At 41.5% G+C, this 26,567-nt stretch overlaps 1 protein-coding gene across 3 annotated transcripts in view; it reads right to left on the bottom strand.

Moving 5' to 3' along the window:
* GPM6B (glycoprotein M6B) overlaps positions 1 to 3,434 on the bottom strand; it is a gene marked incomplete at its 3' end in the record, with an annotated part of 42,529 nt that extends 39,095 nt beyond the window's left edge. For 2 of the 3 annotated variants that reach the window (XM_083885246.1, XM_083885249.1), the window contains exon 1: positions 3,266 to 3,426. In XM_083885246.1, coding sequence (XP_083741372.1) covers positions 3,266 to 3,287 — 22 coding nt within the window. In that variant the 5' untranslated portion in view covers positions 3,288 to 3,426. Of the gene's footprint in view, positions 1 to 3,265 lie in introns of all 3 variants that reach the window. The other variant, XM_083885250.1, reaches the window with a different exon arrangement.
* Positions 3,435 to 26,567: the final 23,133 nt, after the last annotated feature.

Raw genomic sequence — 26,567 nt, 5'->3', positions numbered from 1 at the left:
CAAATATCATAGCAACGTTATCAGATAGTGAAGTTCACTAAATCCCAAATTCTCTACAATAAAACAACACACACATGTTTAAAGGAAGACAGAAAATGTATTCCTGAGTAAACTGAGCATCTCTCTAGTTCTGGACCAACAGGCTCCTGAGACAAACCCCGTAATTTAAAGACCTTTTCACAACTTTAAGAGAGAAGGAAAAAAACCACCCAAACTCTAGGCTTTTATACATACCAGTCACCATGTAAAGACTAGTGTTTAGAGATTTTTAATACATACCAAACAATACATACATACATACAAACACTGATGAATGCATTTATTTCAACCTCAAATACAACCATATAGATATAGTAACAGACTAAGTAGCATTTCACAGACTCCCTTCTGTTGCACAACTGAGAAGAAAAAGCCCTTTTCAGCTGCAGGATCCCCCATTTCCCGGGCTGAAGGCGGCTCTTTACAGAGGGAGCTCAGCGCCCCTGCCCTGCGCCATCGGCAACTTGGGAAAGAAGCGATGGAGGCCTTGTCACGAAAAATCTGTTATTTCAGCCTAAACTGCACTTGAGGTGAACGGGAGGTGTCTGCCCGTGTTCCGCAGAGGGAGCCGCGGTGGCAGGGCTGGGATGGGTGTCGATGGCCGGTGCAGGCACAGCCCGGAGCCGCAGCCCCTCCGCCCCCGCCCCGGAGCGCGGCCTGGCCTGGCCTGGGAACCCGCCCGGCCCTCACGGGTGAGCGGCTCCTCGGCCCATTCAGCGACACAATGCCCGGCCTCCCGCTCCCCGCCTTTATCAGCTTCATATCTCAGCGATGACAGGCCTGAAAGGGCTTCTGATGGGAAATGTGCTTCGAATTAGCATATTTCCCCCCGCATACAATGGAGGCATTAAGCTGCCGCGTTTTGCAAGTCCAAACAAAAGCAGCCCAGGCTGTTTTTAGCAGCACTGTTTGAAGTATTATTCCTCCTCTCCCTCCCGAGTTACAAGCGTATTTAACAAATTTTCTCTTTTTCTACAAAGAAGGAAGCACGACCGATAAAATCTTATTATTTGATCTGTTTCAGACTTTAAAGAAAAAGACAATCTTTCGATTCTGCAAAGAGCAGCACAGTGCCCGAGCACTGCTTCCACTGAACTGCGGCCCAGGGTCTGCCCCCAGAGAGCTCCTCTGGCCGCCCTCAGCACTAGCCCGGACCTGCCACCGAGGATTTCAGAACTCCAACACATTCACGGTAACCCAGTAGAAAGGGTCCTGTATTCAAAGCTCAATTTTGCCCCTGTATCCCGGGCACACTGTTCAGAATATCTGTTTTGTAAATGAGAAACTCAACCACTGTGCTGTAAGGAGAGGAAAAAAAAAAAAAAAAAAATCCTTCCACCCATCCTGGAATTATCTTTTGGTTTAACAGGAGAGCTGAACCTCAGAAGTACTACCTTTATGAAATGGCTTCAACCTAGAAAGTGAATTTCTATTTACCCAGGAAAAGAAGGCAAGAGGAAGGAGCTGGAGATGAGTTCAACACAGGAGAAAAAAGCACTCCTGCATCAAACCATCTTTGTGCAACAGCTGCCAGGAGAATAAATCTACCTCAGCTCAGTGTGTTTGTAATTGCTCATTAACACAGTTGGACCATTAGGAAGCCAGTTTGTGGTTTTCTTGGTAAAGAGGCATGTCTGCCTTCCTCCTACATTAAGGAGAATTTTCTCTGTGAGGAAGACATAAGATTACAAAGTCAAAATGCTTCTTTAGAGGAAGGGTTTGGTGGTTTGGTTTTTCTTCTTCTTCTCTTCCCTCTCCCAAAATTTCCACAGTATTTATGTAATCTTCTATATGCAGCACAGCTAAGAAGAAAAATCACACTCCTTAACAACATGAGATTACAGCAGAAAAGCAGAATGCCAATGAGATCCTAGGCAGGCAGCTTGCAAGTGAGGTGGATATAAAAGCTCTTCAGAAAAAAGCCTGGGTTGCAGCCTGCAGGAGTCTTGTAGGAGAAAATGTCTGCTTTGTTCAGACTCTTCTGTTCTGTTTCAGGAAACGTTCCTGAGGATGAAGATCCATCTCTCCTTGATTTCTTTTGCAGCAATGCTCAAGATATTCAACAGTGTCTGCTGTGCACGAGCACTTTGCTCTCAACCATCCACTGCCACCCTGCCTCGTGCCAAGCGGCCCACGCAGCCCCGCGCTCCCTCCCGCAGAGTGCCAGCCCGTGCAGATCTGCACAGCCTGGCAGGAGAGGCATTCCACTCACTGATTTCCACCACAAGACAGAGCTCCTGGCACTGGCACAGTACGGTGTCCATATGGCAACTACGCAGCAGCCACTGAGGTCTGACCATAGACATCCTCCTCCCTCCAGCAGGGACCCTCCCTTCTCACCACAAGGTCCTCTGCAACACTGGGCCTCTACAGCCCAAGGGTCTGACCTCCACACCCTTCTCTGATGCACCAGCTCTGCCAACTTGACTTCCAGGAAAGCTTTTTCATAGTCTCCAGTAGCCACAGGTTCACTTTTAATGTGTTTGTTCAGGGGTACTTAGGAATCTGGCTGGAGAGGACTACACATTATTTGGCAGCATTTCTCTAACCACCATATGAAACTTGCCTCTAAAGGCTGGACATACATTTTCCCATGCTCTGAGGCATTTCACAACTTGGTACCAAAACTGTAGACAAGGTTGCCACATGTTACCACAGGAAGGTCTAATGTCAAAGCAAACGGAGAAGGGAATTAAGAAGCCCTTCAGAGGCCTTCATTAGGTCATTAATAGATGGATGAGAGTAACAAACCAATCTAGGCAGGAGAAAAGAGGAATTAAAGACCAAAATGGAGACTCATTTTCTCATTCACACTGGCATGAGAACTTGACTTTGTAAGCACTTCTTCTGACATTAATCCTTTGGAATCAAATGCCACAACAGCTTGACACAGAAAATGAAATAAAACAGATCTCGGCTCCATTCACATATAGTTCTCCTTTTCTCAACCCACAGGACTTGTGCTACATTTTCTGTGCATTACCCAGTTGAGGAGGGCAATGGTTTTGGTGGGCAGCTCATGTCCAGCCAGGGTCAACCCATCACAGGTGGTAAGAGATATGCCCACTAAAAAGGTCCAGTAAACTCAGCAATGAGATTTTAGGCTTCTTAGGAGTGAAGGTCTATCAAAAGAAACTTCAGGTAAAACTATCATAACTTTGAATTTAAACCAAGGAAAGAGAAAAAAAAAAAAGCCCTCCACTTATTTAGAAATACTATGTCTCACCTGCAGAATTTCTCTTCAGCATCTTGGGGTGTGAAGAAGAAAGGAGTGAAAGAACTCAGACCAGGGTAAAGCAGTGCCTTTCACGTTGCTGACATCCAATGGGACCTGATCACAGCACTTACCAATTGAGGAAATATTCTCAAATTTCATTTATTCTTCAGATTCTCTGGATTCAAACCAATGATGAATACAGAGCACATGCCGCCATCCGCTGTGGTGTTCTGGCACAGGGCAGCACCCTGCCAACAAAAGCACCACTCTTCCTTTCAGAGCTCCAGAAGGAGAGCTCTGTGTTCTCATGTGATGAGGCAGGCTTTTACAACTTGGATCACTACAGGGTATTGAACTCTGACAGTATGCTTACTGAGGGTTTGCTTGCTTTATCTCAGACCTCAACAGGTATGTGTGATATCTAAGCTAAAATAAACCACGTCATCACATTCATTTTGGCATCATGAGTCACTATCTTGCTGAAACAAAACTACCATCTCACCTCCACATCGAGTAAGTGCTATTAACTTTTCCTATATCCCACCTACTGTTGTTTTCTGCTGTGCAAGTGCACAGCATAGAAACATCTCAGAATATGCTTCTTGCTTCAGCATTCAGTGAGAGGAGGAAGACACAGAGAATGCAGGATATACTATGCCTGCTCCTGTAGGCAGAAATAGTTTCTGGCCTTCTATATTAATCTCATTAAAAAAAAAAACCAAAAAACAACAAAACAACCCCCAAAACTATTGGCACACATACAAGAGATTGATGTGCGATGAAGCAGGACAAGCTCCACACATTTCCTTTCCTGTCCTTTTAACTCAGTCTAACAAAACTGATTTCAAGGATCATTACTATTTTTCCTACTTTCTAAACACTGCCCTGTTTTGGGGAATCTTGCTGCAGGTATCAAGGCAGAGGTGATTTTCAGTCCTTTCAGGAAATGGTAGAAATTTCCTAGTCTGAATTTTCTGCTCTAAATGCAAGAGTCCCAGAACTTATTCAGACACACAGATGTTAAAGAAAAAAGTGCCATGGCCTTCAAGTTTGCCCTTGGAGAGAGGATCAGGGTTCATAAAACAGAAAATTCCTTTCAGATCAAGGTTGGAAAGCAGAGAATTCCAAATACTGAAGAGCTGACCCACCAGCTACACCACGATCAAGATCAGGAGATGCAAATAGGCATAGAGCAGAGTGAGAGGAGAAGTAAATACTTCCCCACTTCATCCTATGCATCCTAATGCATCCTAGGTGGAGAGGACTGGCTGGACAGAGCCCATGATTCTACATCACTGAAGTTTCCACAGGGATCCTGCATGGTCGCAGACATGCTGCACAAGCTTATCCCAAACTGGGGAGAAATAGCCCGTGTTCTGCTACAGAGAGGCTTCCTCACACAGAGTTGTACCACTGAAGCCAAGAAGCAGAAACATTCAATGGCCTGGATACTTATAAACCCTTTTCTCACCAAGAGACATAATCCTCCTTTCTTTCTGCCTAGGCTCTATCTGCAATGTAACATCACCACAGATGTTGACAGAATTTTATGTCTCTTCTAAATAGATCAAAGAGGGAAAAAAAATTATTTATTTATATGTTAAAAAATCCCAACTAAGTCAAAAAGAAATAACTAAGTATGTGGGATGCCCTACAAGAGTGAAATGTAATTTTTCCATGGTTTGAATCATCTGATAGTGTTATGCTGATCCATTCTCATAAATATAATTTAAGATTTTTCCTTCAGGACAGAAAATATATATTATCAATACATACTGGACTCTACTTTCCACCCCTGCAAGCTGAAGCACTGTTATGGATATGCTGTGTAAATAAGCCCTGTGCAGTTCCACAGAAAAAGAGATTGCACCTCTAAGGCTGAGCAGATACTCAAAACTGCAACAGAGAAGGAAGACAAAAAGGCAGCCATCTGAATCTTAAAATATTTGTCATTTCTATTTCACAGATCACCATTTTCTTTTAAAAAAATACTGTTTCTCTGTGCTGGTGTAAGCCCTAAATTTAGAGACATGGGGAAAGAATTTCTATTCCTCTACAGTAAGAATTAAAGAAGGAGTTTCTGCCTCCATTTCTCCTTTGGACCACATTTCAGCCTGAATTTAACCACTTTGCTATACAGAATAGTTGACGTATATGTAAGTGAATGAGATTAAAGAGGAGAGTATGATTCTGCTTGGAAACATGCCACTACAACATAGTGTTGAAAAAGTAAGTACATAAACCAAATAGACTATCCTTTTGTGTTTGCTGAGGTGCTTCACAAACGTAGGACAGGTGTATTATCTTTTTTGATGAATAAACTAGGCCACAAAAATTGCTTTCACAAACACTAAAATCACTTTTTTGATCTTTCTCACTATGTGCCTAGATTTCCAGATGGACTCTTAGCTACAGGGGTCAATTAGATACTACAGATATCTTTAAACTTAACAAATTACCTGAACAGAAAACGTTAACAAATAAAATAGGTTACCATTCATGTGAGCTACATCTTTAAGGAGCAGGAAAGTTACTTTCAAGTTATGCTCAGAGGAACATTTCAGTAATTCTTCTCTGAATTTTTAGCTCAGCCATTTCTTTCTTTCACATTATTTTTGAAACTTTATAAAATTTTTCTAAACTCTACATGCTAATTAGATTCTAATCCAATTCACCAGATGTGGGCAGTCATCAGTACTCTTCACAAGACTTGTGATTAAAAGAAAAAAAATCAAAGTTGCTTTAGTTCCTCCTTGTGAGGGAGCACTCTTCAGCATTTTACTCTCAACAGTGTATCAAGCAGGGCCAGAAGTGAGTAGCACAGGTTACATTTCTACCTCACACTGAGTTTCCCCTTTCAATAGTTTTTGTATGATTTCCTGTTTATTTGTTTGTGCCTAAATGCAACATCAAAAGCATGAACTATTTTCAGCTACAACACCAGTATTTTAATTCTTACTAATTTATTTGACAATGCTCTTTTTTAGAGAGAATTTTACAGAGTGAGAGGCAAACGGAAATAGAGTTTTAAATGTGATCTGGTTAAGACTCACACAGCAATTAGGAAATATCCATAGAGCAGAGACAATAACTAGCAACTGTGACATTATATTTAAACACTGACTGACAATACTCATTAGCATCCTTCTGGAATTCTGCTCCTTTTAAGAAGTTTCATTCTTTTGCTTTTAAAATATCTATGATTTCCTAATACATGATATGCCTGAAACCCTCTCTGACAAGCTCTACCAACACAGTCAGATTTTTCCCACTTGCACTTTCACATCATTTGAATGCATGCATTGTCAGCCTCCTCTGCCTCCACCTCTCCTTTCCTACATTATGTGCAGCACTCATTTGTTTCAGATTATAAAAAGCACCAGTGGATTCTGAAGCCACTAAAAAGAAGTTGCCGGCATATGGGATCTGTGGGAAATTTGATCCAGTAGGTGAAATAAGACTTAACTTTAGAACTGATAAATAGAAGTTTCAGATATTACTGCAGAATAGGTTGCATTTTTCCTTTTAAAGTTATGCAGAAGAACTGTGGCCACTGCCCTTGCAGAAAACTGCAAGAAACCTGGTTTGTTGGGGTTTTTTTAGCATTGAGACAGATGGCTCTGGCTTCAAATATAGAAGACCTTCCTACACAAAACAGAGGTGCTGGCACATGATACGTGGGTGAAGGATATTCTGGATACTTGCCTGGGAATGTATGTGCCCAAGAGGTGAAATAGCAGGATAAGAGAGGAAAAAGGAGATAAAAAAGAAAAAGCTAGTAAGGAAGAGCAAAGAAGGAAGCACCAAAGCACTAGGCTCAGAAGGCATGGTGAGACATGTCAGTGACAGAAGGAAATGCAAAAAGCATCACTTTCTGAGCAGATGGGGAGTGCATATATACCTTTACATGGGGGTTCAGATTACTGCATTGATCACTATTTCTGAATACTAAATGGGGCTTGAGATGAAGAGCAAAGAAATTACGTTAGTTCAGATGCAGGAGGTGGCAGAGCCTTTTAGACTCCTTCCACCTCCCACATGAGTGGGAAAGGACACTTTGAGTCCTGCCAGCAAGGTCATGCCAAACCCTCAGTGAGTTTCACCCCACAAGTGGACCATTTCAGGATCCCTAACTGGAGGCTCTCCCATCCAAGCAGCAACTCCCGGCACTCCCTGTTCTTGCTCCCAGTCTTCCACCCCTGTTGCCTGTCGCAGCCGTGGGCTCACGGTCTTTGTCTCCCTTCTGAATAACTCCTCCTGCTTTCAGCCTGTGCTTAATCCTCCAGGAAACCTCATTCTCCAGAGAAGAAGAGTGCTTCTGTACGTAATCTCCAGACAGCAGCTGTGACCCCGGCACCCAGAAAGGCGATCATTGTGCAGAACTGTGGTAGCAGGGGTGAACTTCCCCTCTCCCCCCCGCCACTCCTTTAAGGGCTGCTGGAAGTGCGCTGTCACTTTATGCGCACACACTGCCAGCAGTGATTTTTTCTGGCAGCTGTGGGGTACTTGTCCCTTCACCCTCATTGCAGGCTACCCTCGGAATCTGCACAACCATCTATTTTATTATTTTTTATTTTGCCTTTTAAGGGATTGAACTTCCCACCTGCCAACAGAAGGAGCGCTTGTTTTTTGCATTTGGTCCTTGAGGCTATGGCAGTATAACTGAAAAGTGACTTTGTCCATTTTTAATATCCAAAAATACAGAACAGCTGTGCTTTCTCGAAGTCCTTTTGTATAAGAGTGGCTCTGAGATAATACTAAATTCAAGGCTGCCAAAGCTCAGACCTGAACAGTCTGGAAAATTGCCTCTTTTTTTTTCTTTTTTTTATACTAGCTCTCAAGACACACTATACTACCAGCATGTCAGTAATGCAACAGGTGTTATTTTAAGGCAGAAAAATTTGAACAATGTAATTCTTTATGGCAGGCTTATCAGCCTTTTAGTACACTCAGCTTTTATTGTTCTGACACAAGGCAAACTTACGTAACAGCACAGTGCGTACTAATTTACGGGATAACAACATGGATGTTGAGTTTGGAACACTGCACTTTTGTTTCAGACTGTGGATATTTCCCATACTCCTAAGAAAGGCATATGCTGCGCAAACACTTTTAAAAGCATCCAAGTGGAATTCAATATATTGAAAGAAGCTAAAGTACTCTAGAGTGATTAACAAACATGTTTCAGCAGAATGGCACAAAAGGATAATTAAGAACTAAACCCACAGAGATACTGAAACAACTAAAATCTCTCCAATTTCTTCTGCAATTGATCAGAGAAGCCCACTTGCCCACTGCTGGTGTACAGACAAGTATAAAATGGTTCCAGGTCACTGCCAAGTAACTACAAACCTTCCCATCTTCTAATGCAAATCCTCACTTTTGGAGGATTTAAGGGCTCCTGTACAGAGACAGTGAGGATATATATGGCCACAAAGCTGAACAATATCCCTTCTCTGACTCTTGCCTAATGTTTCTTCTTCACAGGCAGAAGAAACCATCCACCCAGAATGCTGGTCTCTGGCAAAATAAGAGTCAGAAGAAAAATGGTATTAGAAAGAGCTGTCTGAAACGGCAAAAGTACCAGGGGAAAAATGATGTGACTTCTTAGTTTTCCAAAATTAGCCTGTTTGACTTATCCTTCATCCCAGAGGACAAATACAAAACTGCTCAAGGACAAAGAAATGCCTTTCTCCTCTAGCTCGATAGAATATTTCCAGACTCTGCCTATACAGTCCAAGCCATCATCTCCCCACTGAGACAACACAACTCTGGTGAAAGGTAAATGGTCACCATTCATCTTAGCAAAATGGATCACAGTAAAATTATTTTCTTTCCTCTGGCCCATTCCTTGAAACATTATTGATATCAACGTCCTCCACCAGGAAAGAAAAACAACAAAAATCACTCTCAGTGCCTTCTCAAAGGCTGAGAGATCTCCAGGAGGGATTTTACACTGAACTACTATTTGAACATCTTTAAAACACACTTTCCTTTCCCTCCCTTAAGTGTATTTCTAGCCTTCAATATTGGCTAGAAACATACTTAGCAGAGTTACATACACACACACATTCCTGCTAGCTATGGCACACAGCTTCAGGACTAGTGGACCTAATGATGAAAGACACATTGCTCCCTCAGGCTGGAGAAAAGCTCCCAGCTGTAACTCCACATGGATGAGCCATTCCCACTCATGCCTGCTTCCTTTCTCTCTTCAAAAACAAACACTTGTACACTATCTGCCACGTTAGTGCCCACACACAGGTTTCCCTGAGTATCTGAACATTTCTACCACAACCCAGCTCTTCTACACATGGGGTACCCCCAACCAATCAACATGCTGAGGACCCCATCCCAAGTGACAAAACAGTCACTAGAGGCAGGCAGCAATGTGCCATGAAAATTCACATATCATGTACAATCAGTGAGTATCAGTGCTACTTCAGGCAGTTGGCATCAGCAGTGCCTTCCTCATCAAGTGCCTTGCAGTGAGTAAGCAGCTCTGGGGCAGATCTGTAATCTCTGCAGATGCTGTTTGCCTGTCTTCATCATGTCTACACAAATGAACATATGGCCTTCCAGAACAAGGCCAGCTTACACAGTCATCAATTAGATATAATTTCAGCCTGTTCGATGTATCTGATACAAAAATCTGTCCTCTGGCAGGAATGCCCTTTTGGTATAGAAACTTTGTCTCTTTGTGAATTGACTCATGTGGTGAGGAAAAGCAAAAATTTTGCCTGTGACCACGGAAATATCTGTTTATTACAAATGCAGGTACAGCAGTGTAAACATACCTGAACTTACCAGTGGGTTTCTTCTTGTTCTCCCTAGCTCTCACCACAATTAGAAGATGGGCACTCTTCTCTCTCCCTCCAGGATGTGCTACCAAAGATGCCCTCCAAAAGCACCCTCACAACTCAGCAAGGCATTACAATGTAATTCAGTCCTGCTGCCAGGCTCAGAGAGCTAGTCACAAAACTCCTTGGAAAGTACAGGGGAACAATCATCCTATATGTAGATACACCTCATGGCTTTATGTACATAAGTAGACTTTGTGAATTGTTGCACTTTACTCACTTTTAAGTGAATAATCAAGAAAGAGGATTAATTAAGGCTGAAGATTCAGAAAAGTTGGTATGAAAAAATACATTCTTGGTAAAAGGTGGTAAATTTTTGTTCAGATCTTACTGCATTGCTTCATTTTCTCACACAGCAGTGCAAAACAACACCAGGCATATATACAGCCCCAGACAGGGGAGCTGCTTCTCAGAAGTAACCAGAGCACATGATAGCCCAAAGAAGAACTTTGAGCTCTCTTCCTTCATTATGCACAGCACCATTGCAGGAGTTTGCAATGCAGCACTGTTGGCAGAAAAGCTTAATGAATTCAAGAAGTTAGTATGAACTTCCCAATAACATAAGGTGCAAATTACGAGTTTATGAGGAGAGAGACCTGACCTACAGGCACAGCCTGGAGTTAGTGGGGGAGAGGACCTTCTGTGTGAAATGTGAGGAATCTTCAGCAAAGCAAAACAGGTATTTCACAGAAAGAGGTGAGGATTAACAACAACAGAAAAAATCACTTGAGGGATAGCATCCAGTTGAATGATATATCTTTGATGGTACTGAACTACTCCTGATTTACTCTAAAAGAATTTTTAAATTTTTCTTAGTAGTTCTTGATTACACACCAGTTACAGTGGCCCTTCAAAACATGGTAATGGCTAGAGGTGCTTTTCTGTGGAAACAGATATTCAGTAAGATCTTTCCTTTGGAAGCTAGCTGGTTCACTGGTTTCCCCCTGAACCCTATAATGTTTGCACATGCTTATTTTTGGCTGAGTAAATAAGCATACTTGAAAGTGCATTGATTCCCACTTTCATGTGAACCTTGATGGCTTTCCAAATTTTTTTTTCCCTAGAGATGCAAATCTCTCACAGAACTGAACAGTCACAAATTATATATAAATATGATTATTATGACAGAAAATTAATCATGATTTCTCTGCTGTGCTTCATTACAATGGATTATGTTTTAAGACTGACTTCTAGCAGATTCTCAGTACTAGCAGGAAAGTTATATTTTAAACATCTATGCTATATGGACAATGCTGTGCTTATGTAGTATATTTATCCTTCTTCAGATCCTGAATTCTAATTGATTAGAATTAACCTAACAGTCACTATTTTAATGTAATTCTTCACTATCAGCTTGTGAAGTTTGCAACAACTATCTCTCTTGACAAGCACTGGTATCTTCTCACACCTCTCTCCAGATGAGAGGCATCTTCAAGCAGGAGCAAGACAGCGCTCAATGGTGTCCATACAATCCAGGGTTCCTTATTGTTACCCATTTTATGTCCACAGACTGCATCACTATTTCTATAAATTGAGGAATTCTGGGTTTGTTTGATGTCTTTTCCATCTCTATCTCTTTCTCATAAGAAAGTTGAGAAGAGTGATGACAAGAAGCTGGTAGAGAAGGATCACTGAACACAATTGATATTCATGTGGAATGCTCTAGAGATCTCAGCCTGTCCTAATGGGCAGAAGACAAACCACTGCACCAGCCTAACACCTGGTGATACAGTGCTATATCCAGGCTAGGGTGTCAAAAGACAGATAGGGGGGAAAGACCAACTGCAGCATCAGAAGGTGACTTTCTTACTGGAATTTAACTGGAGGTAGAATGTCCACATAAAGACCCATCAAGCTAGACTGAGTCTGGTACTACTTCCAAAACCCACAGGACACAGGCTTAAAATGGTATTGCAGAGTCACAAAGAAAACGAAAAGGTTTGGAGTACAAGATTTCAGTTTCCCTCTCAACATTTCCATGGTTTACATTTTGTACTCAAACCATGTGAACCTGCCATGAGGGGAGGAAACTCCAGGAGTCTGAGTTTGAGAAAAGTGGACACCTAAATCAGCAGGAAATTAGCATCCATTTGGGTGTAAACCACAACATTCACATCTGACACTTGTGAAAGGGCAGTAGCCTCAAACTGGCAAAGTCTAAGCAAAAAGAAAGGCTTGCTGGACAAAAGGAAGATAAAAGCAGACAAATTTCTCACCTCTAACCTTGGTGAGTCCAGTAGAAGCTACTCTCAAGCAATGATGTATAACAGCTTCAAACAAGTCAGAACTGTCAGCAGAAAGTACCACATGATTTAGTGATCTGCTTCTGAAAGTTATCTGAAGAGCGAAACTTAACTGCATGTAAAAGCCTCCAAGACCTTGTCTTACCCTCTCCACAGGGCACTGATCTGGATTTTTGTCCTGTATTTTCTTTTGTTTCCTCTGGTGCTCAAACAAACGCTCTGCTAGAACAGATTATAATGTGCATCATCCCTTCCTGTGGTGAAAAGACTGTGAAGCAAGCCCACATTTCCCTCCACTGCCAAAATCACTTAGACATTCTGGCAATGCAGGACACATTCTTTATGTTATCTGGCAGCTAGTGTCTGACAGCTGTTCAGCAGCCTATCTGAAAAAAAACTGATGGCCTCACTCCAGTTCCTGACAGACTTATTCCAGATCACAAAGCTTCCAGATTATTATAGCCCACAAGACTTCATCCAGTGAGTCCTCCATCATCTCACTATCTTCTACCTTTCCTACAAGGCTATGACATTTCTTCTGGAGAAAGCTGATCTGGTATCTTGAAAGAATTGGCCAGATGAGGAATGTACTAAATTTATGGCTTAGTTCTTTCATAGCTGAATCATCAGCATAATAAAGAGTATTACTTATTAGTAGCATTCATTTTGTGTTCCAGCTTCCAGCCATTGGAATTTGTTATGCTACTGCCTTACGAATCCAAACTCTATCTGCTGGTAGAAATATTCCCCCACACAGAAACTGACCTGCTCTTGGTTATCACAGCAAAACCTCACTCCCTCAGAGCTTTTCTACAATTACTGTTCTCCTTGCCACTTGTGTGACTCAAACCCTTTTGCACAGTACTGAATCTTCATCACTCCTGTAACTGGGGACCAGCTGCATCCCTTCCTCGAGTGCTTTACACCAAGAGCTCATGCTCCATTATCCATCACAAACTGTATGGGCCTCAAACTGCAATTTATCCCTCTTTTGGATTGTGACTTATATTTGGGTTCTAGATGCAATCTGTTTTTCAACTGTATCAATATTCTACCTTCATCACCTGAATTAATTAAAAACCAGATTATCTTCTTCCTCTATCCATGCACCTCTTCCTCCACTTCAACGTCTACTTGAAGCCCATTGGATTTTTATGAAGACATTTTATGTCATGTATAATTTGTTCATAATAGCATTTCTTTACTGTTTGAATGGTGTGACCAAAATTTTCTTATGTGTTTTTTTTCCTTATTGGTTAATAAGAATGTAACAGTCACCCTCCATTGGACTGGTTGGACTATGCAGCTTGGGCACTTCATGAACAGCTAACATTAAAGGAATGACTTTACTACTTCTAAGGGTGGTAGGAGAGAAAAAAAGAAATCCAGGGATTTCTTTTTGAGTCACAGCTAACAGCCACAAAGACTTTCATCTCAGCTCTGCAGTGTGACAGTTTTAACTAACTTCTGTTACTTTATACAGTGAAGAAGATACATCTCAACACTATTTGAGTTTTCAGAAAAAATAATATTCTTCAGATCTATCTGAAAATGAAACACTTTGTCTTTCACGAACATTACGTAGTGCTTCCTGGGGTCTCCTTGTCACCAAACACCTTAGAAAATAAGCATTAAGGACACTAATATGAAGAATATATGACCAGAAAATAAAGGTAGGTCTTACCTATCTCCTTCCAGTCTAGACCATACACCTCATTGATATAGAATTTCTTTTATGTTTATAGCTCAGAATTTCTGTGGACCTGCAACAGGATAGCACTGGTACATCCATGTTAAAAACTAAAATAAGCTGAATTAATCGATTATTTTGGAATATCAAGAAAAGAAACACAGAACAGAAAGTACAACTTTTCTGGAAACCATAATGATTTTCTGTTTAAATATGTAAACATAGTTAATGCCAAGGAATTTTCCCTTTTTGATCTAATGAGTTAGGAAGTAATATATAATACATGCCTTTTTGATCATCTTGAATCTCTCCAGCAACAGGCAATCAATAGCCTTTCCAACAACCACAGAGTAATCAAAAAGATTACAGAGGATTAAAACTGAATATCCTTGATACTTTAAATGTTTAGTTTAAGTCATGTGAAAATTTAACACCTAAACATGTTTTGAAGCACACACTTACTTGGCAAAAGTCCTGGAGTTTTGATGGGAGAAGATGTGTTAGAAAGAGCTGCTATTTGTTTTTCCTAGCATACAGGGACTAGTGGTAGGAGACAGGATTCTTCTACATTGGTCCTGACAAAGGGTCTGTATTAGAGAAAGTAAACCTATACAGTGCTTTGAACTTACCATTTCCGTTCATCAACATGTTTTTATGCACACAGTGAAAATTGAGGCTGGGAATACTTGTTCAGAGAGTTACAACATGACAGTCCTCCCAAAATGACCAAGGAGTACCATACACACCCATGCCATCGATCCATGGCTGCAGGATAATATATTGAACGAGCAGCAGCCGGCTGCACTGGACTCCTGACTTGAGCTGCTCACCAGCCATCTGCTGCTGGAGACTTCTCACTTCTACCAACACCACCCCTTCTCCATTTCTCTGCAGTTTTCAGCAATCATGCAGAAAATACAACCGTATAACAGAACACACATGCAAAGAAGATTAATATCACAGAATTATTTAGGTTATAGGGATTCCTGGTAGTTTCCAGTTCAATGCCCAGGCCAAAGCAGGGTCAATTACAGCAGATGGCTCATGGCTTTGTCCAGTTCTGGATTGAGTATCTCTAAGGATGTTCTCAGCCTCCTCCCTGGGTAATGTCTTCCAATGCTTAACCACTCTCACAGGGGAAAGAAAATATTTCCTTGAATCTCACTGGCAATTATTGTGTTCTGGCTTGAGGAAATGTTTATTTATCCTAATATTATATATCTCCAAGATGAACCTGGCATCTTATTCAAACTCTTCCAATTAGGGCATGAAAGATTATCCACAACAACAACAACAACAACAACAAACCACCAAACTTGTTTTCTTTCCCTTATTTAAACCATTTCAGCCAAATCTGAAAGTGATACTCTCTTTAAAGCACTTTGCAATCACACATTTTTTATGGAGAAGTGGAAAACACTTTGGAAAAAAAACACTTTAAGAAGATGTACAGAAAGAGCCTGTTGAATCTTATTCTGTATATTCCAAAAGAAAACTGACTACTCTGTATTAAAAAGAAAAGAAAGGAAAAATTTCCTTTGTTAGTGCCAAAATCTTCAAGTCTTTAAAAAAAAAAGAAAATCAAGGAAATCACATCCTGTACTTCTAAAAGCTGCTGCAAGAATCAACACAGTATTTTTTCTCCCAGGAAGAAGAAAGTTAGTTTCCCATCAGGCGATCACGACTGAAACAATTCATCCGCATTGTGATTAAATGAAACTTTTAAAATGTACTCAAAAGCTACATTCATTGCTGTAAGGAAGAATGACCTCCCTCATAATGAACCCTGAGACTAGCAGCCAGCTTACAGAGGTTTTATAATGGCCAGTTTTGGCTTCAGAGTAGCTACTGGTAGCTTCATTTTGCATGTTGCATAGCAGATTTGGGGGCCTGCTGAGGCATTGAAGAACCAGACTCAAAATTCTGCACTGAGGCTGGAATATGTTATTTATATATTAAATATACTATAAACCTGAAATTTAGATTTTATTTTAATTTTGTATTTTGAGAAGCACTAGAACTGGATTACTTAAGGCAATTTCAAATGCTATGTTTAAAATAAGCGAGATGTTTTAAGTTAATGAGAAGAAAGCTCTTGATGTACAAAAGAATATGAGTTGGATCACGGGATGAGTTGGAACACTCCTGAATGCAGTTTGCCTATTAAGATCCTAATCCATGTAAGAGCAAAAAGACATCCTATCTGCACCAGAAAAACACAAGGAAAGCTGAGGAAAAGCTAGGGTGATGAACTACAGGACCAGAGGGTTGGACAGATCAGCTGCAGAACGAACCTGCCATGAGAGGTGCACCCCAGCACTGCACATCACACAATTAAATGTTAAGACTGGCCTTTCCTATAGATGGATGCACAGTTGGCAAAGTTGAGATAGTAGTTTGCTAGACACAGATGTCTCTGCACCATATCGTTTGGGGTCAACACCAAACTAATGATCCTGTTCCAGGGACCTCATTTTATCTTAATCATCAAGAAGGCATTCCATTAGTCAAAAGGCCATTAAACAAACAAACAAACAAACAAACAAACAAAAAAAGAGTTTTGTTTGTATTTTAACACCCAATGTTTAATTTTGCAAGACTCCTTCTGACTAGAACAGTCTAATTAACCAAAGAATGAATCAAGTGGGAGTGGGGATGGCTAGAAGTATTCACAGTGACCTGTACAGTTTCCATACATTTATCTCCAGCACACATACATTATTGTCAGAGATGCAGTGGTAGCACAGGAGGACACACAAACTAGATTCTCTCTAGCTTGTGTTGTTATTAACCACAAGCCAAGTCAGAAGGAAAGATATGCAAGAAAAGCTGTACAGATTTGTTTCATCTGAAGTGAAGGGTGAAACACCACAATTTCACTGCAGTCCCCATGAAACTAAATCTGCTTTGATGAGTCTGACTTGATGCCCTTCTTTCATGTCTGCACTTTCTCTACAGGCATATCCAGCAACAGGGATTGCCACAGCCCTTCAGGCATGACAGTCTCCCCTCCACTGGCCTGTATCTGCATCTGTGTTACTACTCTTTGTAGCACAGTGATGGAGATAAGCAAAACATTTGCCGTTTTCTTTCCTCTGTAATCTAAATCTACTTTCTGGCTGCAGAAGCAAGTGCATGTTAAACACATAAGCACCATAAAAGCCCTAAGACTTAGACATGATGAACTCGAAGGAAGAACGTGATTCTGCACTAGCATCAAGTACAGTATGCAATTACAACGACTACAAATATTTTATGTAGAAGATTTATTGGCAAACCTCCACAGGGCCTGTAATCCTTAGCACAATTTCCTGTGTTCTTATTAGAGGAAGATAACCTTTTGGCAATTGTTTGTATAAGATGACAGTAATTGCTTATGATAAAGAGCTTAATTAGTGGAAGATAAAGTATTACATTAAAGGAAGTGACAGCAAAATAGATTCTGTATCATTCTCTCTTTTTTTTAATAGTTGATAAAACTAAAGAAGTCTTATAATTGAAAAGAGCACAAGAAAATATTTAACAGAGGATGGGGATTGCAAAAACACTTTCCAGACAGCTGCAGATAGCTGGACAGCACATTTGACTTTCCCTTGGGTTGTTCGTGGGTTTCTCATTGGAAATGGAAGCAACTGTGATATACACAGACTTCTAATGAAATGTTGCAATGGAGTCCTTTGTTACCGTGTGACTGGGACACTGCATGACCACGTGCTTTGCTTTACTCAGAAAAGAAGCCAGAGGAATTTTAATCAAACACAATCACAACACAAAATACAGCGTGACCAAAAGTAATCTATGACATCTAGTCTTAGACAAACACTCTGCTAAAAACTTAGCAGTTTCTAGCCTCGGTCAAAAGAAACCCAAGGTCCTAAAACATGGGATAAACTGAGAGGCACAGAAATATGAGGATTATGAAGCATGAAGGCAAGGATAGGCAACAACAGCTCCATGCCTGTAGGTGCTTCGAGTTGCCACAGCAACAGAGATAGGCTGGAGGAGGCAGGAAGCAGCAAGGAGATATCTAGGACTGCATTGTACACCCCCCCCCACCCCACCCCCCCCCACCATCCTGTAGCTCATACACACCACTAAGTGTTGGCAGCTCCAAGACATCTAGATTGCAGAGGGAGGACCATCAGGAAATATGCAGACAGACCCCAAAAATATCCACCCAATATTAAGTGGACTTTGCACTGGCTTGAGTTCCGCAAGGTACCAGCTCCTGGATTGATTTCTAGACACTTCTGCCACCAAAAGAAAAACACAGGCTTAAGAAACAGGGCAGTGAACAGCACACTTCAGCCAGCAGCTAAGTGCTGATCCCAGCTCTGCCTCAGGTCGAGCTTTTCCTACCAAACCATACCAGTTTGCACACAGTTACTGTCAGGAGCACACTCACCCTGGAGGAGAAGCTGCACCAGAGCGACATCCCAAGCTCTCCCTCATCAACAAAGACCAAGAGGATGTGTTAAACATAAGCATCTTTCAGGCAGCCAGAGACAGAACACTAAGTCACAGCTTGTCACGTTCTGGCCTGCCCCTTAACATGTCAACAGCACACACTAATGAAAGACTTAGAGCTCAGTTCCTTTTCTGCTACTTGTAACTGCTGCTCCAGGGTAGAAAAACAGAGCCAAGCCACTCCATGTTTGGAAGCAGAAGATCTAGGTTTAAACGAAAACATGCAACCACATTGTTCATTCCACTGTGGGAAAAAACTTAAGACAGAAAAACTCTCTTCAAAGCAAGAAGAAAAGTGAGGAACAGCAAAAGGCTAACTCATCCCAGAACAGGAGATGACATGTGTAAGAGCTCCCCACAGCTGATGACTACCTGTACAGCTGGCAAAGAAAGTGCAACTGGGAATTATGGGAAAGCAACAAACTTCAGGGAAGTGAAGTCATAACAATGCAGCTGATCTCTGTTTTTCATGATTTAGATCCTGAATTGGCAAGGTGCAAAAGTGCAAGAACAGAACTTGGCCACTTAGGTCAGGCATGTGCATACACTTCAGCAGTGTAGTTTATGCAGTAGTTTATGCAACACTTAATCACAAACAGAAATACCACCACATTCATTACAACACTTGTCTGGTTGACCAGAAAAATCCACCTGGGTATACCTAGGGGTAGAAGATGCAGACAAAGGTCCCTTCCTGGGTCCCACTAGGAAGAGGCTCACCTGGCTGCCCTGAAGTGCCATCACCCCATGTGCAGGCAGGAGGGTGCTGCTCCCCCAGCTCTGCCACCACAACCCTCGCGGGCGCCAGGAGCTCCGACCAGCAGCTGAACAGAGAGCACAAACATCCGGGTGCGGGGATGTGGCCTGTGTGCAGGGTCCACATCTGCCTCTGCCCACAGGGAATAAGCATTTCATGGAAGCATTGTCTCCAGATGTAAAACTAGCTTCCAAAGCCAAAGAGAACCCGGAAATGTACTGGCCTGGCCTCAGAGCCTAATGCAAGACACTCATGGCAAACCTGGGCTTGCGCCAGCAGCACTTTGAATGTGGAGCTTTTTTCCTCCTTTACATAGCAACAGGCTTGAGGTTTATGTTCATGATCCTAAGCACGCACAGGCACAAAAAAAAGAACGAGGAAACCAACCTAGTTAAGGAAGGTGGTAGAAAGAACTGGAATCCCATCCCTCCTCCTGTATGGATTCATCAGGTCTCTGAGAAAACAAACTGGAAATCTAAGGCAACACGCAAGCCTTGAGACAACACTTGTATTGAGCACATACACAGAAATAATGCTGTCAAGGGTCAAACCCAAGCCCTGATGAAGCCCAGGTGAGTCCTGTAAAGCTACTAAATGCTCACTTCACAAACCTGTGAAAAACTTCAAGCTCTAGCAAGATTTTGATCTACAACAAACAAAATAAATCCTGCCCATCTCTGTATGTCAGTAAGGGCAGCGAGTCATATAAAGCACAATATTGTGAATATGGACAGCTAATTTTCATTCAGGTGCTTTCCTCCAACTAAATACATTTTTTGTTCATTGGAAACCATCCAGAAAACAAGTCATAGATAAGCACTGTTACTAGAAATCACAAGAAGTTACTTCTGAAAAAGAGGAAACATTTCAAGGCTGGTTATAGCACACATCGTGAGTGTACACATATAGTGTAAATGTACACTACATAGAGAAATCATTTTTTCAGGGACTAACCAGAAGTGGTAAATAATACCTATGCACTACTGAGCTGTACTGAGCACTTTCCAATCCCCCAGTTTTCCTCTCCTCCAGCCAAGAATCTGTTCAGAGCAATTCACTGACAGGGATCCCAGATGCAAAAGCTCTCTCCTTTTTGTAGTGTATCCTTAAGCACTACCCTTGAATCACACTCTCTACAAACCTTTGGCAGCTCAGAGGCAAACCCAGCAGCACAGGACAGTGACATCTTCAGTCTGCAAATGCCAGCAGCTGGGTAACACATGGCCCCAGTGTGGAAAGCTGGTAGTGCAGGAATTATTTGCACCACCTCCTGTGCACCTAAAGTATTTGCAAGTTGAGCTCCTGTGAATGCACCTTCACTGGCAGGAACTTCGAAACAAAGCTACAGGAGGTTGAAGAGATGGTTTCACAAGTCCTGATTGGAAACACAAGGATATTTTTCTTAGCAATTGACATCTCAAGAGGCTTGCTGCTTTCTGAAATACAAAGCATGTGTGCAGGGAAATTTGAGGTGTCTCATATGACCTTCATGTCTTTCATAATCATTCCAGGGGAAAAAAAAAATACATCAGCACATGGCACTTCAGGTGTCCTTTTTCTGATTAAGATGGGATGTCTGTTTTGCTTTCTTTCAACAAATGAAAATCATTGTCTTTCCAAGCAATTGGAAAAAAACTCCAGTTTTTTCAGTGTCCTTGTCTCTTATGTCTTTAGCCTCTACAGTGGTAAGGCAAGGGCAGGTAAGTCATGGAAATATTAAATCCATTGCTATTCCCAAACCAAAACAGTTGGCTGAGCTCAGCTCTCCTCCTCAGAAGCTTTAAACCAGCATTTTAAATTAACATGAATAATCATAATTTATACTGTGCTGTTTGTCACAAGTGCTACCACATTTCTTTGTGAAACATTGCCCTGTAAATTGCAAGTGGTTGAATGAAGTATTTTACATGCATAACTCCCAGTCTTAGATTAACACTTAATGGCCATACTCCTCCACTGTTCATTTACTGTGTGTGAGGGAATGCCTGTCATAACATGGTCCACACTTCAGGCAAAGCATAAATAAAATAGCAGTAAAATTTAAATGATGTTCTAACTGTGCCATTTAAGATGGGTTGTTTATGAGTCTTCATTGAAGAAATAGGCCATGGTTTTAAATACTGAAAAAAAACCAGAGAGATCCGCTTAAGGAACATATTTGCCTTATCTTAAGGTCAGCATTTAAATATCTGCATCTGGTAAACATTTTATTTCCATGGTACAGCGTACAAAACACTAAAGACAGATCCAGTTGCTATATTTAATTCATTTTAAAATATGGCTGTATTTTGACACAATAATATGTAGTCACATTTATTAAGAAAATCATTAGCAATGCTAAGGGAGTATTTCTATGGCTCTAAAGCAATAGTTGAAGCTCTTCAAAGCAGGTAAAACACGCAATACACTGAGCTTTTTATCTTTACATAATATTATTATAGTAATCTATAGCATTATATAAAATTATGATATTAATCTGTAATATTTTTCAGTAGCTACCATACAGCTTAACCACCATTCACCCTTAGTTTAATCCTGTAGAGGACAAAACTCTTGAACTCCTTGACACCTGCGCCAAACTTTTTACTTATGCTACCACGATCTACTGCCTTCATCACTACAATATTCCACTCTTCTGGAGATGACAGTGAGTACAGCTGCAGTCTTTCAAGTCCTTTGACTTACTCCAGTGGTGGCTGAGACTCCCACAGACAGTAGGTGAGTGATACCTCCACTTCAGGTACTCTCAGAATCATTTCAGAAGACCAAACCACCCAGGAAGCAGATGGGTGGCAGGAATGTGCACTAGCAGGGACTGAAGTTAGGCTGCTGGGAGACCACTGAGTGTTATTCACACTTGCTCTTGTCCCTGCTGTTCCTTGCCAGGGCCCCCAAGCCAGCTGATCCTGCACTAACCACACAGCCCAAGCTGGCACCAGCACAGGGTGCTGGGTCGAGAGCTGCACCTGCTCAGACACAAACAGGGCTGTGAGAGGCCTTTGAACATGAGTGAGGTCTGCATGCACACATCTGGGGGACTGAAACACCTTGGCATCCCTGTGCTGGACATCTACTTGTGAAGCCATAAGGAAGACATGTCACTGTTCAGTCATTTGTTCCTCAAGTTAGGAGAGGAGGAGGTGAGCTATCTTCACTTTCCTTACATTAACTTAGCACTTTTATAATGCAGCAAGTCAATACAGGACACAGAACATTACCATGTGCAAACGTGGCTCACACTGTTGAGTAATACCGCTATTTTAAACCCTCTGCTGCTAAGCAACACTGACAGGATGGTTAGAACATTTTGGAAATACCGAATGCTTCAATTCTTCCCCCCCACACACGTGTAAAAAAGCTGCTCCCGCACTGCACATATATCAAGAAGCTATTCAAAGATGGGGGCCTCAGTTTTTGTCAGGTTAATTCTCCTCAGCATTGCAAGGACCCTGGTCATGTTTGTCCAGAACCAGCCCCTTAAGAGATAAACAGTTGTGGCCTCTTGGTTTGTATTTAGGCACCCCAAAGGCATCATACCTGGAAAGCTCAGCCATCAGCTTCTTGTACTGGATACTCACAGCTAACAAGGAAATGGAAAAAAAATTACCAGTTCCCTTAATTCAAGAACAATCCCCAAGGCTGGGATCCTCTCCAGATATCATACTTACCTGAACTGTCTGAAACAGGGCAGTTTATCTCCTCTCCTGTAAGAGCTAAAAGGGTATTTATGACAACACTACAACCAAAGGAGTAATTGCTGACAGCTGACATGAAAATTTTCCAATGCTTGCAGAGCAACAAGGATGGAAGAGAGCATGGGTAAAGAACAACATTTAATGTCTTAGGAGGAAAAGTTGGTGAAAGATTTCAGTGAAAATGAAATTTACTACACTGAGGAACACTTATTTTGAACCATTCTATTTACTTACACATCAGTAGGAGAAGGGGTGAAACTGAGCTTGGAAGACTCTCACCCGGGGGCTGCTAGCATTTAGTCCTCTTAAAGTGATCTCACTTTGTGGAGGAACTTTGCATTTTTCTGTACCAAGCAAGCACTGCAAAATAGCCCATTAATTGAGTTTCCTCTTGGATGGATTGTTTCACAAGGCTTGACTGTGTTTTCTCAGGCAGAAGTGTACCTCTGAGATATGACTGGTTGAGAAATATTGCCCAATTCTGATGGAATATACTTCAAACTTTTCATAAGCTTACTCCTCTCATTGTTATTCTAATTTATTCCAGAGTACTTCATTTTGCCACAGACATTAGCGAGGTTACAAATACTCATGTCTCTTCAGCTATTAATTCTATGGCATTTTTCACTTCATTGTATATTTACTCATCTGTGAATCTACATGGATGATTTCATAGCTAATCATTTCTACTAACACCCTTTCAGACACTTGTGACTTCAACCCTGAAGATGTAGGTGGTTGGAAAGACTTGCTTGTCTTCCTCCTCCCTCCTGTGATCTAAAATTAAAATGATGTGACCAGGACAACATATCTCATATCCTATACTTCTTTGACAGACAGCACAGGTCTAGACCCAATTTTGACACAAAAATGAATCACTGAAGAACAGCAAGGCAAAGCATCTCTTAAATAAGCACATTACAGCCTTCTGGGGAGAGAGCAAGCAAAGACAAATGTAGAATACATATTTGGGTATCAAATAGGTACCATTAAGTAAGATGCTTTGAAGAAAAATTAATTGTTTATCTTCCAGTTGACTTTTTTACTGGAACAGACCCTAATTCTGTCAGATGAGAACTGCAGTACTGTGCAATTATGCAGGAGCTGAGAGAAGTGATCTTACACAAAAAGCATTTAGAAGAGTCTCTCTGGATCATTCTCTGCTTATTCCCAAGTAAGATCCAGCACTTTCTGTAATCAACAGGAGCTGGTAATGCCAATCCCATCATGTCTGTCTCTCTGATCTGCAAGGCAACTGTCTCAATGATCAAATGCTGTAGAAGAAAACATTGTTCAAGCACAGCAGCCCTCAACCTGCAGTATTTAAAAGCCCTCTGCAGCTATCGAAAGCCAACTCTTTTTTCTCATTTCATCATGACAAACTGCAAAACAAGAGACTACAGCATGACTAATGAATCCCTCAATTCCCATCTGCCAACACAAGTCAGTCAGTATTTCACCTGCTCGCCTCCAACCCTTTGCGCTTTGGAGCATCTCTTGAGCCTGCACCTGATCTGCCTCAAAACAGGATGGGAGCACACACCACACAGCCAAACCTTCCTGGCAGGACACTGCTCACTCTCCCTTGCTTACACTGGTAAACAAAAGGGTATTTCTGATAGCTTTCTCTTCTCTTGTTCCATTGTCAGGTTTCATTGGCTGTAAACCACAAAGACTGCAAAGAGTTCATCTTCATTTCCATGTCCAAGATCAAGGTTTGCCTTCATGATGGCTAGGTATGAGAAAGGCACAGGTCATTAGCTAGTATGTAATTTAATGATTTGCTTGCGATTTTTCTGTTTTCATTAGAAATCTCTTTTTTTACATTAAAACCCTCAATGTCAAAGAAAAAAAAAAAAAGGCAGCTTCTTTCTGAAGTGTTTCCTGCCAAATTTAAGGATGAAAAATTGAGCAAACAATTCAGATATGCTTAAAACAATGTATCCTCAAGGTCCAAACTACTAAAATGGGAAGACAGAGTGGCAGTGATGCGGCTCATTCTCCTCTTCCTATATCAGTTGTCACTCAAGGACCTGATTTGTGAGCCCAGTAAGACAAAATGATCTTCAATTCCTCTGTTCTCTCTCCCTTTTCCTCAGTTTGTTAGCAGTGGGTCCCACCAATTCTGAAATCAAACACTGCTGCAGTTTTGCTGACAGGTAGAACCCAGAGCACATACTCAATAAAGCAGGATGAAAATCGACTGAAGGCACCAAGAAGAGGAATCCACAGCCATTTTGATGCAAGTTTGCTCCACCTGGTGAAATGCAAAAATGCAACTGATCTGCCCACCCTGCAGCTCTGCTGTGTGAGGGCATTCTTGTTCTACTGAGAAGCAGCCATATGCTGTCAGCTGTCAGGATCAGCAAAGGTATTACTGCATTAGCACCCACAGTGCTCAATTACGGAGAAGGCTCCTGCTGTGCCAGGCGAAAAAAACAGACTGCTATCATCCTAGACTGAATCCTCTGCCATACAGATAAGTGAAGCTGAACAAAAAAAAAAAAAAAAAAAAAAAAAAAAAAATTTCAAACCAAACAGATGGGAGGGAATATCCCTTGACTAAAAGGACAAAGCAATAGTGAAACCAGGACACATTTTATCAAAACCAGAGACCTCCGATGTTTGAGATCATGGCCTGATAGGGAAAGGGATATTTAGCTAAATATCACCTTTCCAGACAGGGTGCTCTTTCTGCATACACATGGCACCATTATGAAGAACCAGAAAAAAAAATGCACAATGAAAGCCAAGAGAATTGTCTGAGTAGCAATCCAGCCCATGTCAGAATAGCTTGTTCCACAGAATATTCTAAGTTAGAAGGGACCCACATGGATCATCACAGTCCAGCTCTTAGCCCTACACAAGACAGCCTCGAGAATCAGACCATGAGATTGTGATGCCCAAGAGTACTGTCCAAGTGATTCATGTGCTCTGTCAGGGTTGGTGCCGTAACCACTTTCTGGGGGAGCCCATTCCAGTGCTCAGCCACTCTCTGAATGAAAAACATTTTTCTAATGTCCAACCTAAACCTCCCCTGACACAGCTTCATGTCACTCCCTTGGGTCCTGTCACTGGTCACCAGAGAGAAGAGATTGGTGCCTGCCCCTCTGCTCCCCTTGGGAGGAAGGTGTAGACTTCCCTGAATCTCCTCTTCTCCAGGCTGAACAGACCAAGTGATCCCTCATTCAGCTTCTCCTCCAGACCCTTCACTATGCATAAAAAAGGTTTGCATGCATAAAAAACATGTACTGTTCACACACATAAAAAAGGAGAAACAATTTAATAGATTTTAGTGCTTTTGGGAATATAATTAGTAACAATCCAGCAGCAAGTCAGCTTAAGAGCAGGTAAAAGTTGGCATTTTACCACCATAAATTCCACTAGTGCATGCACAGGATACCACAATTAGGAAAGGGATTGTTTTTTCCATTCATCACATCTTGTTCACAATGATGCAAAGAAATCATTGGTGAGAAAATGGTGCTAATAATGCCAAGGTTGTGGATTTGATCCCTGTTGGGCTATTCACTTAAGAGCTGGACTCAATGATCCTTGTGGGTCTCTTCCAACTCCAAATATTCTGTGATTCTGTGAAA

This window comes from Zosterops lateralis (genome assembly GCF_965231275.1).
Source record: "Zosterops lateralis genome assembly, chromosome: 2".
NCBI lineage: Eukaryota > Metazoa > Chordata > Aves > Passeriformes > Zosteropidae > Zosterops > Zosterops lateralis.
Note: the sequence above shows the minus strand (reverse complement) of the source record. Positions and strands in the feature narration are given on the sequence as shown.